General features: G+C 36.6%; 1 protein-coding gene across 2 annotated transcripts in view; it reads left to right on the top strand.

The window, feature by feature from the left end:
• LOC107598937 (transforming growth factor beta-2-like) overlaps nucleotides 1-11,492 on the top strand; it is a 44,227-nt gene extending 32,735 nt beyond the window's left edge. The window contains exons 4-8 of one of the 2 annotated variants that reach the window (XR_001610614.1): nucleotides 932-1,042; nucleotides 2,503-2,671; nucleotides 5,402-5,555; nucleotides 5,706-6,757; nucleotides 11,479-11,492. Coding sequence is in view for 1 of the 2 variants with exons in the window: in XM_016290380.1 (XP_016145866.1) it covers nucleotides 932-1,042; nucleotides 2,503-2,671; nucleotides 5,402-5,555; nucleotides 5,706-5,864 (593 nt within the window). In the remaining variant the exon portion in view is untranslated. Of the gene's footprint in view, nucleotides 1-931; nucleotides 1,043-2,502; nucleotides 2,672-5,401; nucleotides 5,556-5,705; nucleotides 7,095-11,478 lie in introns of those variants that run through there. The other variant, XM_016290380.1, reaches the window with a different exon arrangement.
• Nucleotides 11,493-13,357: the final 1,865 nt, after the last annotated feature.

Below are 13,357 nucleotides of genomic sequence, written 5' to 3'. Positions count from 1 at the left end.
TGCAAGTGTCAATCAACAATCGTGGGAGGGGCCTGGGTCTGTGTGACATCACACAGCCAAGAATCTGAGAACGGCTTGATTTGAGATTTTAAAAAAAGTAAAAAAAAAAAAACGTGGATTTTTATCATTATAGGGTGGTTGTGTACACACACTGCCAACACACATTTCAGTTCAAACTACTTAAGTGCATAAAAGCATCCGATGACCCCTTGGTAAGTAACCAATAAGTTAACTTAATACAAAGAGACTGACTTAATCAACAGAAACAGTAATACTTTTATTATTTTGCTGCAATTAAGTCCAAAAATATTACATTCAGATCACATTTAATTATATTCACTTAGGAAACTTGACACAGTATATTCATTCAAAGTGTATTTGGAAACCTAAAACCTACGATCAATATTTCCGAATGACACACTAAAGCAAAAGATATAAATAACCATCTTTAAACAAAAGTTGTTGTGAAGCATCTGCGCAGTACTGTAAATGTAATGGATTTAGCCATTTCTGTATTCTCAGTTCGAATCCTTCGTCCATGCAGCGTTGAGTGAGTTTTCACCATGGCTTTTCAAAGTGCACAAGAATAGCAGTAATAACAGGCCAGAGCAAAAGCAATGATGAAGGTGTAGGATCATCGTCAGCCTACATGAGCTCATAACAGCACGAGCCCAGCGGCTCTCCATCATATTACGCAGGAGAGCGATAGAGCTCAGGCTGCAGCGGGAGATCTTCAGTGTTATTAGAGTGGCTGTGATGAATGCTGGAGCTGAGAGACGGCAGTGACGCTGTGTGTGACTCCTGAGGGATGATGGGAGTGGGCTAGATCTACATCAGGGGCCAGATCCAGAGATGAGCTCATTTATCTGCTGTAGATTATCTGACCTTTCTGTGCATGTGTGTGTTTCTCACTGTTTTCCTCTCCCACCAGACAGAAACAATGGATTCAAGATCAGCCTGCACTGTCCCTGCTGCACATTTGTGCCGTCAAATAATTACATCATCCCCAACAAGAGCGAGGAGCTGGAGGCGCGCTTTGCAGGTGGCTTTGGGTGGGGGTGCGAGTCTGTTTGTTTGTGAGTGAGGGCTGTTTCTGTGTGTGTGTGTGTGTGTGTGTGTGTGTGTGTATGTTGGGAGTTGAAAGGAAAAGAGAATAATGGAAATCAATGTTTTTGTTTCTTCCAAGATTCCATCAGATTTGATTTATATATATATATATATATATTAACTTTTTTTCAGAAAGGATTGGATCTGATTAAGGCATGAATTGCAGCAATCGATTCAAAACAAAGTGCACTTAAAAGCACACGAGCAGGCCAAAGTCTGGACACACCTACTCGTTCTAGATGAGGCCTATTTGTCACATTTTACAATAATAATAAAGTCATCAAAACTATGAAACAACACAAATTGAGGCATGGGAATTATGTCGTAACCAAAAAAAAGTTAAACAAATGAAAACTAGCTTATATTTGAACGTCTCCACCCTTTGTCTAGATTCCAGCTTCTAGTCGCATACTGCTTTCAACTGAAGACGTTTGATGGACACATGTTGAAGCTGATCCTATAATAATAATAATGTTATTATTATTATTAGTAGTAGTAGTAGTAGTAGTAGTATGAAAATAATAACAATACAAGGATTTATAATAATAATAAAATATATAATAATATTTTTTCAAACAATATTTAATTAATCCTAAAAGTTACTGGTTCACAGTTCAATGAAAATTGGTTTAATGGTTTTAATGAACCTCTTTATGATTATTAATAGCATCTCATGTTCCTGAAATACTCCATATGTTGTGTGCATGACAGCATGTTTATGGGTAATTCATATTGATTTTTTCCCCCAAATTTTAGTTAAGCTACTGTACTTGTAGTAAAATCATTGTAACCCACAGCCTCTCATAGTTAATTGCATTAATACACATTTACATTTATGCATTTGGTAGACAATTTTATCCAAGCGACTTACACTGCATTTAAGGTACACTGGAAAAAAAAAAGGTACTTTGGAACTAAGTTAGGTAACAAAATTTCTCTTAAATTGTTAGAGCCAAATTTAGTTCTCAAATTATATTTAGGGTTTAGATTTAAACCTTAAATTTTGTTTTAATATTAATGAAAAATATTTTAGTTTAGACCAACTTAACAAAACGGGTTTAAAATGAATACCTTGATTTTTTTTTAAAGCCCTTTAAATAAACGTCATGATCATTTCACTTTTTTTTCAGTGTTAACAAGTAATTAGTTCATGCATTCCCTGTAAATTGAGCCTACACTGAATAAAATACAATTGTTTTAGAAACTCTTTTCAGTCAGAAATTGCTAGTCAGTTTCACAAATAATTATAAAGAAATTAAAAAGTAACGCATTGAATTAAACATGAAATTTTGAAGTAGAAAGACTGAGACTGCTCTACTGTTTGAGATACAGGAATGTCTTCGCTTGCTGATGCAAACAGTCTAACGTATTGCCTGGTTTCTGCGCGGTTCACAGGTATAGATGACAGCTTTGTGCACGGAGGGGATCTGAAGATGTTTAAAAAGCGCCGTCACAGCGGTCAGTCTCCACACCTGCTGCTGATGCTGCTCCCGTCATACCGGCTGGAGTCGCAGCACAAGAGCCACAGACAGAAACGTGCTCTGGACGCGGCCTTCTGCTCCAGGTACCACCTCCTCACAAATGAAGTTTTTCCCACAGTCTGCATCTGAACCGCAGCGGAATGTTTAACACAGCACAGTGCTTCTGGGGCCTATAGATATCATCTGTCATTAGTTAAAAGCAGCCAGACTTCAGTCCAGATTTATGCAATCGGCGGGCCGTGTATCAAAGCAGACCGGACCACCTATCAATCCAGACTCGACTTAATCAATGAACTGGAAAACTTTTCACTGTTGGATTAAAGCTAAAATATAAATAAAAGTGGCTCGATTGTCTTTTAATAAAAGTCATCTGTATTCTCGCTTGTCCAGCCAATTGCTGTCGCAATCACGTTTTCGCTCACATTATACCAGTGTGCTGTTAATTTTATATTTCCTGACATATCAGCTTCCATCATAGCATCCAGTATTAACAAGCTGAGAAACTAGCAGACATTTGTCTCCAAATCGTAAAAAAAAAATCGACGTTGACATCGAGTGGACTGATCTGATTAGAAGTGTTGGCCAGAATTCAGGATTTTAAGAAATCACACAAATTTCCAATTGGAATAGAAGGTTTGGGTGGGACGTCTCGAAGGACTCATCCCTTGTTTTGTTTTTTTTGTTAATAGAAATTAGACAGCTGTGAGCCATGATTTGCTACATTCTATTCAGATGCAAGATATATTATATTAGAGGGAGGGATAATTTCATTCTAGAGAGCATTTGTCTGTTCAAAAATCTGTCTAGTACAAAATATTAAATGCATATGAATGCTTAAATATATTTTAGCCATGAATTAGAAATGAATTAGACACAGAGAAATTAAGATTAATCCAATATACATTTTGCAAGTTAATTTAGACAAATTATTCCTTTTCATTTTTTTTGATATGTATAACTCAGTTTTCTTAACTGATTAACTAATTTCAATACTGTAAACAAATTAGCAGCCATCAGAAAATATCGTATTTTTACCATACACATTAAGTTCAGATTACTTCAGAAGAAAATATTGAGCTCAAAAATGTAATCTTTTGATCGTATAATATAATAAGCTATAAGCACAAAAGCATGTAATTATAAACATGAGTATCGGAAAATTTACATGTGATTATTAGTCCATTAATTGATTAAAAAAGTAACTTATTAAACATAACTATATATATATATATATATATATATATATATATATACTGTATTAGGGCTGTCAATTTAACGCGTTAACTTAATTAGTTATGAAAAAAATAATGCGATTAAAATATTTTAACGCAGGTTACGCACTGGCCCCGCCCCCAGACCTGTACGTCATCTTACATTTCATAAAGTTGACTGTTGACAAATATGAGCATAAATGCAGTGATGCTCTAAAATTCAAGATATTGTGGCAAGAATGCTCCTGTATGAGTTTTTGTCTCATATTTATATCACATGATCAGCGATATCACACGAGCAGAGAGAGCAATATCACACGAGTGCTGATTTTGTCCCGAATATCACATTTAAATATTTTATACAACAGTTCAGTAAATAAGAAGTTGATATTGTGTTATATTTTAAACACAATATTATGTGTTTTTGCAAAGAATATATTACCTTTAAAGCCATAGCAGAATTGTTGTGCGTCTCCCTGCAACACAGAGGTGTTTAGTTTCTGAATGAATCCGCGTTTTGAACGAATCGTGTGAATCAATGATTCCGTAGTCCATCCGTAAAGAGAGCCATTTACTTCATTCCTGAATGAATCAGCCGTTTGAACGAATCGAATGAAGACATTTACCGCCTCCTGCTGGCAGATTTAGTTTCTTATTTAGAGTATCATTTAATTAATAATAATAATAATAATAATAAAAACATTAAAGGGGCAGTTCACCCAAAAAAAATTAAATTCTGTCATCATTTACTCTCACGTCTCACGAAAAATCAAACACTGTATAGAGAGAGAGAGAGAGAGAGAGAGAGAGAGAGAGAGAGAGAGAGAGCGAGAGGGTGTGTGTTTTTTATATATATCTATAGAGATTTTGGGGCAGTTCACCCAAAAAAAATTAAATTCTTTACTCTCTTACTCTCACGTCTCACGAAAAATCAAACACTGTATAGAGAGAGAGAGAGAGAGAGAGAGAGAGAGAGAGAGAGAGAGAGCGAGCGAACGAGCAGTTGTATGATTTTTATCTAATTCTAAAGTGCTTTTCTCTAGTTCAAGAATTGAAATGAAATTTGAAGGCATTTCTAGCCTAACTCTATTCAGAATTCTGCACATTTAGCATATACCATCACTATATATGCTACATCTGCATTTGTAAAACTAAATATTCTGCTTAAACTAAATTTACTGAGGGATTTAATGGTAGAAAAATTTATGTACATGTAAAACTACACTGTAAAAAGTGGCAACTTACCTTAAACAGATAGTTCTACCTGATTTAACCCCCACAAAAAGAGTTTTGTTGGTACAGTATAACTTAATGTATATACTGTAGACTGGTTCAGTGATGTTAAATATAATTTTAATAGTTAATTTAAATGTTACCATTTTATCTGTGTGCTCATGGGAATACTTGCATAGTGCTACTGCAGTTTTTTCTTGCTACTGCAGTTATTTCTAATTTTAATTGTCAAAATATATATTGATTATCAATTATAAGAGTATTATTTTTTATGTGCATATACCGTAGTTTGAAAGTGTACCAAAAATGTGCCAACAAAGAAAGTTGCGTGTCATACTTCAGCTGTGTTTGTCTCCCATCATCCCACAGGAATGTGCAGGACAACTGCTGTTTACGCTCTCTCTACATCGACTTCAAGAAGGATCTGGGCTGGAGGTGGATCCACGAACCCAAAGGTTATAACGCCAACTTCTGTGCGGGAGCCTGTCCATATCTGTGGAGCGCAGACACCCAGCACAGCAACGTAAGACAAAACCTTCAGTTATCATTTATCATTAGTTTTCATTTTGGGAGGAGTTAATATAATTCTAGTTATAATGCTTCTAGGTACTGATTTTTTTTTATTTGTCAAGCAATGAATTACATATACATACAATGTCATGTCCCATTTCAGATCCTTGGCCTCTATAACACCATCAATCCAGAAGCGTCTGCATCTCCTTGCTGTGTGTCTCAGGATCTGGAACCCCTCACAATCCTTTACTACATCGGAAAAACCCCCAAAATCGAGCAGCTCTCCAACATGATTGTCAAGTCCTGCAAGTGCAGCTAGGAACCGATCAGCTCCGTTTCCGAGAACACGCATTCACTCAAACAAACACACAGTAATTTAAAACCCAATCACACATGTGCTGCGCAGGGTTTCAAGGTACAACAGCGTAATTCCTACAAACTCTCACAAACCACAACACACATCTGAATGTGTGAACTTGTGCTGGAAACAGCCCTGTCGGCATGTGTCACATCACCCACTCATCACTCTATGGATGTGAGTTTGGCAAACACTGGAAGTACGTGATCTAGATGTGTCTATATGTGAAGCAAGCGGAAGAGAAAATCCCTTGTTCCATTCATTTCAAACCAACACTTCTGTTTTATTTGTTGTTGTTGTTGATTTTGTTTCCCTCAGTAATACGGATATTATTTGTTTGGTAATATATAAAACCCATGATATTGTTCACCAAGACTGGTGAAGAGCTGGAAACTTCTGGCGAACAGTTGTCGCAAATGAACTTCGAGTTTGGCGCAAATGAAGCGTTTTTGCATAGGGGTTGGTGACAGAAAGAAATGAAATATTGCGGAAAGTTAATGCAAGCCTCAGAAAGACATAGTTTAAGCCAGCTTACATGGTATAAAAAAGGCCAAGACCAATAAGTCATGTTGTTCCAAGCAGCCAAAGACCATTCTCTACTCAAAAACGCAACTGCTGCAAAGCAAAACCATTGCATTTTTGAATCACTGTGGCAGAAACAAACAGAGTTTCCATCAAATATCTGCACCATTAATCCTAATGTTTTATTATGCAGATAGCTGGATATTAACATGCTCAGAAAGATTCTCTTCAAACTGTTGCTCTGCCATTACAGCAATTGACCTGGAAGAGAAAAGTATGCTAGTCCACTGTAGTTCCCCTGAGAATGCAACATGTACTTGTGATATTTAGTTGTGTTTCAGAACTTAACAGCGTGTGAAACTGAGCTTGCAAAGCAAGAAGTATTTATGATTACGTACGTATATGTGGAAGAACTTTAAACGCCTTATTCTGAAGTTTAAAAATGTTTGTCTACAAATTCATGTCTAGTTAGCTCTTAGGCTACGTTTACACAACAACGATGTAGTCAAAAACTGAAAAGTTTTTCCCTTGCGTTTTTAAAAAGTTTCACGTATACACGACAACGTTTTCAAAATGATTCACGTCTAAACATATCCGCGAAAACATCCAAAAACGCTGTATTACGTATGCCAGGCCAGTAGTTGGCGCTGTCACCTTGTTAGTAAACAGCATCTGTAGGGAAGTGACAATTATATGTTGTATATGATGCGTCTCCACTGTTGGTTGTAATATTGGTGAAGAAAATCCACACTTTGCTGAAGAAGCGTTAGCAAACTCTTGAGCAGCAACAAAACTACCATATACTCCGCCATTGTTGTGTATATGTTTGTTCGCGCTTGCCTTTAAAATCAAAACGTACTGCGCATGTCTACATACCTAACACGTACTACGCACGCGCATGACGTCACCGTTTTCAAAGATTCCCGTATTGGGTGTTTACACGGAAATGATAACGGTGGCGTTTTCAAAAAGTTGCACTTTGAAACCCATTTTCAAAAATATGCGTTTTCAGTCCCCAAAACGCCATTGTCGTGTAAACGAACAGGCAAAACGCATAAAAAGTCTCCCGTTTTTGGCTGAAAACGTTGTCGTGTAAACGGCCCCATATTCTTGACACAAATCGTATGTAAAGATCACAACAATACCTGCAAAAAAGTCCCAGGCAAAAATGGTGCCTATAACACATGCCTGAAAGTTAGTTCCTTTAGGGATGGGCAGAGGACAGTCTTTACTGTATTTTAAGGTGACGCTGTAATTACACAAATATGTACTGAGTAATATTAATTAACAACATGTACTTATTGTAGGGTAAAGTACATGTAACTACGCCACCTTAAAATAGTGTTTGCATGGTTTGAAAACAATTCACAAATTAAAACAGCTGCAAACAGCCACAAATTTGCGTAAAAGCAGGCATTTCTGAAAAGAATGACCGTGACTTTTAGATACTCACCACGCAGAGCTATACCAGAGCATGTTGTGCCTGGTTAAACTGGAATATGGGTGGTTAGTAAAACACATGCTGGGCACAGCATGCAAAATTGGCAACTTCTTGAATTCACCCCATGGTCCCTTATTAGAGCAGGTGAAGCTGTGATGTCACCAACTCGACAGTGTTGAAAGGAAGTGATGTCATCAGAGACTGAATTTGCAATAGGTTTGTTTACATGCACTAATCGGACTGAATCCAGTCCGAATCAGATTCTCGAAGCTCTGTTTACACTAACTTATTTGTTTGCACGTGCATTACATTAATTCCGAACAAAAATATAGCGCATGCGCAGTTCCCAGTCGCCACATTCAGAACTGGACATATCTAAAAAATATATATATATTTTTTTTTAGCAAATATTAGGAAATATTCAGTCTCCTCCACTGACCAGTTTGTAAGACGGAACATGTAAATCAACATGCACACGTTTGTATGACATAAAACTATCACTGATGCATATGAGTACTTTTTTTTGCGTATTTTCTCATACGTCCGAGAAAATAGTCGTGCTTAATTTGTTCCTGTTGATTGGATTGTTTAAGGTTTGTAAACCTGAAATAATCAAATCAACAGGAAACAATGTAGCACGTAAAGCACCCCTTTAAATTCGATTGAAATTTAATTTGGATCGAACTCTGTCGAATCGTTTACATGAAGGCTTTTCAGTCCGATTGAGCCATCGATCCAATTCTAAACGGATCGTTGGGGTGCATGTAAATGTTGCTATTGATGTGAGAAGAGTGAGTTGCTTTAGTAAAGTCAGAGATTTTGATGAAAGGATTTGAAGAATGTGAACAGACGTATAGTGGACGTGTAAGTGAGACGGTAACCCCGGTTCATTCTTTGAACGTGTTGTGCAGAGGCCAGCTTGACGAATGCACTGCAGCCGCCGTGGACGCTGACGTCCATAACGCTTATCATGGAGAAATGTTTCTACACATCTCAAAAAGTCTTCCTGAATTTGTGATTTTGTTTTCTCTCAGAGAAAGTGATCCTTTGTTACGAAAGAATTGCACTGACTATTTTTTATTTGTAACTTTTGTTTGTTGGTTTTTATTCGTAGTTATAGCTTCACCCACATAACATGAGCTGATGATGTGAGTGGCTTCCAGGTTGAGGTTCCCCCTTTAACTAGTCCTCATCTTAACCAGTGTTAGAGAGAAACTGGTGGCAGATCAGATTAAAAGAGCAACGTCCATTCATGTCCAAGATTTTTAGGTGACACTTATTTTAGTTGTATTAGGGCAAGAATGCCAGTGGACTTTCTGAAGACACAGGAAGCGGAAGGAGACACCAGCATTGTCACACTAGAGCTGTTTATTGTTATTGTTGTCTATGATGATGATGATGATGATGATGATGTTGATATTGTTGACCCACTATGATGTATTGTAACACATTACTGTTGTGGTGCTCTAGTGGTAAATAAATTATTTAAGTGACAAGTGATTGTGCGCTTGTGTTTTTTTTGATAAATTGCATTCTTTTGAATATATAGTCTTATATAAGGCTGCATTTATTTGTCCAAAAGTACAGTAAGAACAGTAATATTCTAAAATAATTTTAAAAAGTTTTACTATGTGAATATCTGTTCAAATGTAATTTATTCCTGTGACCAAATCTGAATTTTCAGCATTACTCCAGTCCTTCAGTGTCACATGATTCTTCAGAAATCATTCTAATATGCTGATTTGCTGCTCAGTTTTTATTGGCGCTGAGTTATTAATAATGATTCATATTGTTATCATCGCTGAAATTAGTTTTTGCTGCTTAAGTGTGATTTTAAAGATTCTTTGATAAATAGAGTTCAAATGAACAGCATTTATATTCAGTGTCTTACGGTTTCCACAAAAACATGAAGCAGCACAACAGTTTTCAACATTCACTCTTAAAAATAAAGGTGCTTCACGATGCCATAAAAGAACCTTTCTTGTCTAAATGGTTCCATAAAGAACCTTCAACATCTGAAGAACCTTTCTGTTTCATAAAAGGTTCTTTGTGGTGAAAGAAGGTTCTTCAGATTATAAAAAGGTAAGAAAGAGATGGTTCTTTAAAGAACCTTTGACTGAATGGATCTTTGTGGAACCAAAAATGGTTCTTCTATGGCATCGCTGTGAAGCAACTTTATTTTTAAGAGTGTTGATAACAATCACAAATGTTTCTTGACCAGCAAGTCAATGATGATTTCAGAGACTTAAAAAAAAATCTTCATAAAAGTTTATAAATGTGATATTTTCCCAAACAATCTGTCTAAGAAAATGAATCGTTAAAGCTTTTTTTTTCTTTTTTTCTTTGAACTGGTCTGAATGAATTTCATTATTTCATGTGGTTGAATAAATCAAGTATTTAAGTGAATTTTCCCAAAATCTGGAAAGGAAACGACTCCTTAACATAAACAGATTATATTACACTGCCTTATGATGAAACCCTAAACATTTAATCTCCATTTACTCCATTTGTTTATTTAACTCACATACGCAGTGAGCGTGAGCAAGCTGACATAAACTACAGTACAAACCCTTGAGTTTATTCTGACGATGCTCTGATACTGTATATCCTCCCTTTAGCCCTGGAGCTCTGGAGGCGCGCCAGGCTCATTAGCCCAGAGTCTGTGGTTCCTTATTTAGGAGTGAGACTCGAGCAGCAGAAAGCTCTGGAGACTGTCAATCTGGAATTAGGTTGGGATTGATTAAGACTCAACTCAACATTCTAGAGATAAATGCTCTGCAAACGCATGATGTCACACATATAGGCTACGTGAGAATTGCTGCTTTTTACTAAGTTCTTAGCACAGGTGCTGACTGCTGGGTCTGTGTCTTTTTCAGTCGGATGCCATCTTGCTTCACCAGTCTTTCGTAATTAAAGCGGCTCTGATATAGGACACAACTGTAAAAATTCATTTGCAAACTGTTTTTCCATGCACAGTATAAGAGTCAGTTGTTCCTGGGTAAAAAATTCTGGGGATAATAAGTCAGATTATTTTGTAAAGAGACACCTCATGACCCCAAGTTGTGTAAATTGCACATTAACTTTACTTGACTCAACATACATATTTCAAGAAAAAGAAAATTCTAGTTAAGGTTACTAAGTATATTTATAAATTGGCTTCTGAGTAAACTTTAATATATTGAGCAACCTTTATTTAGATTTTTGTGAGGTAATAAGTTTGCAAGATGTTAATATTGAAATTTACAGTGTGTCCTCTGAACTGTAAAATTACCAAATATGATATATATACATATATATATATATATACTGTATATATATAGTGCTGTCAAACAATTAATAATCACATTCAAAACGTTTACATAATATATGTGTGTGTATTTATTATCTATATATAAATACACACATGCAGTATATATTTTGAAAATATTTACATGCATATGTTTATTTTCATATAACATATTAGATATATACAGTTTTTCATTCTGCAAGCATGTTTGACACTTCAATGAACTTGCTTAAAAAAATAAAGGCCACTTGGATTCTTCATGGTATGAATCTTCTATGCTAATAAGCTGACTTTCACTCGTCCCAGCAGGGAATGCGAACACAGAGCTGACACACAACTAGCTGTGGCTTTGTGTTCATTTTGGACTCTCACATGCATCTTCAGTCCAAGGTCCCTTTCTTCAAATGTGGCTTGGTTAGTTAGCTGGATGTTTCAAGATAACCTGGCATAAAGAAGCATAAACCAAGATTTTCCATTCTTTTGAAGCAAACTTAATTTGATCAAGCTACATACACTTAAGGCCAAAACAGGATTCTCTACACACTGCCATGCCAGCCCTTGTGAAAAAGAAGTGCACTTAAAGTAATAGTTCTCCCAAAATGGAAAATTTGCTCTTAATTTACTCATCCACAGGTCATCTGGTCCTTGGTGATTCATAAAATGCTAGTCAGCAGCTGCTGGTTTTTGAGAATAAGCATGAAAATTAATAATATTTTAAAATGAATTAAAATTATTTTAAAGTACATTACTTCCACAAATAATACTCGCTTTAAAAGTATGCTAAAGTGTACTTCTTAGGGTGTATACTTGCATGGCATTATAAAAATCAACAATGTACCAAATTGAGCTTGCATAGCTAGAAACATTTGTGTTCACATGCTTACACATAGTAAACATTTCAGGCTTTTATCATCTTGGAATATCGAGGCCTAAGAGGGATTGAAAAGAAGCAGCTTCATTATTTTACTTTTTTCTCACACTCCTTAACAGAACAAAAACACTTCTCTTTTATCTCTTCCATTTGTCTCAGTTTCTCTCTCACCGACTACTTGCTCTCTGCTTTCATTCCGTCAAGTGTTTATGTGCACACACACACACACACACACACAGCTCTTGTAATCCAGCAGGAGAGGTTTGAGGTGAAAGGGTCTTCGGTCTCTTGGGATCGGAATGATTTGGGGATTCGGTGATTCAGCCGCAGCTGGCTGCTCACAACAATATGAAATTGGCGAGAAGCATTTTCAGTGGTGATGTCAGCATGAAACCATGCAGGGACCCCATTAGCACACAGAGGAATTTTGAGACTACTTGTCAAAGGCTGTTTGTGTGTCCATTCATGCAGAAAAAAAAGTAAGAGGAAAGCAACGTTCCTCTTCTCCCCAGTGTTTGTATGGAAATGTGAAGAATTCCTTTGATGCCGTGTTGACATCTGTCTCCAGCGCTCTTGGCCTGTCTCGTGTGTGTCAGCAGTAATTGCCCTGTAGACAGAGGCTTGTATTGCATCTGTAATTACACAGGAAAGCTCGCTCCTTTGAGCTGCGGATTAGTAACTCTTTGTGTTGCACTGAAAAGCAGCACAAAGGCAGCCCGACTGAAGTATCTCACTGAATCCCAGTACAAAGTGTTCCTCCAGCCGCCCTTCCCTTGAGTCTGACAGACGTCTTGGAGATGTCATGATAGAGAGATCTGTGGACATCTGTGGGGGTTTTTTCATACACTCTCAGAAAAAAAGTGTATGGGCACTTGGACAGTACCCTTTGAAAAGTTATTAATATGTTCATTTTAGGTACTAATATATACACTAAAAATCCATGAAATTTACAGTAAAAAAAACAGCAGAAAGTGGTTGTCAGTACAATTAGTTTGTACAATTACTAACAGTACTTTACAGAACAGTGCTTTACAGGAAACAGTGCTTTACAGGAAAACATTTTTGGCAGCATCATTTTAGATGTAGCTTAAATTTACAGAAAAAACTTCATTGATATATAATATTCATACACCAACCTACTGAAGTATTTACGGAGCCCCTAAAGGGACATGGTGGTGGGAAAAAAATCAGGGTGAGTGGAAAAAATCGGAGTGGGTGGAAAATATTTTCTGATTTTTTTGCGTTGTCTCACAAAACTTGTCTGTTCTCTCGCAAAGATATTTGCGTTGCCTCGCAAAATCAGTTGAGTTCGGACAAACACTTCCTGTTTACTT

The sequence above is a fragment of the Sinocyclocheilus grahami genome, unplaced genomic scaffold (assembly GCF_001515645.1).
Source record: "Sinocyclocheilus grahami isolate Dianchi unplaced genomic scaffold, SAMN03320097.WGS_v1.1 scaffold258.1, whole genome shotgun sequence".
Taxonomy (NCBI): Eukaryota; Metazoa; Chordata; class Actinopteri; order Cypriniformes; family Cyprinidae; genus Sinocyclocheilus; species Sinocyclocheilus grahami.
The sequence above is the reverse complement of the archived record's forward strand: the minus strand, read 5'-3'. Positions and strand labels throughout refer to the sequence as shown.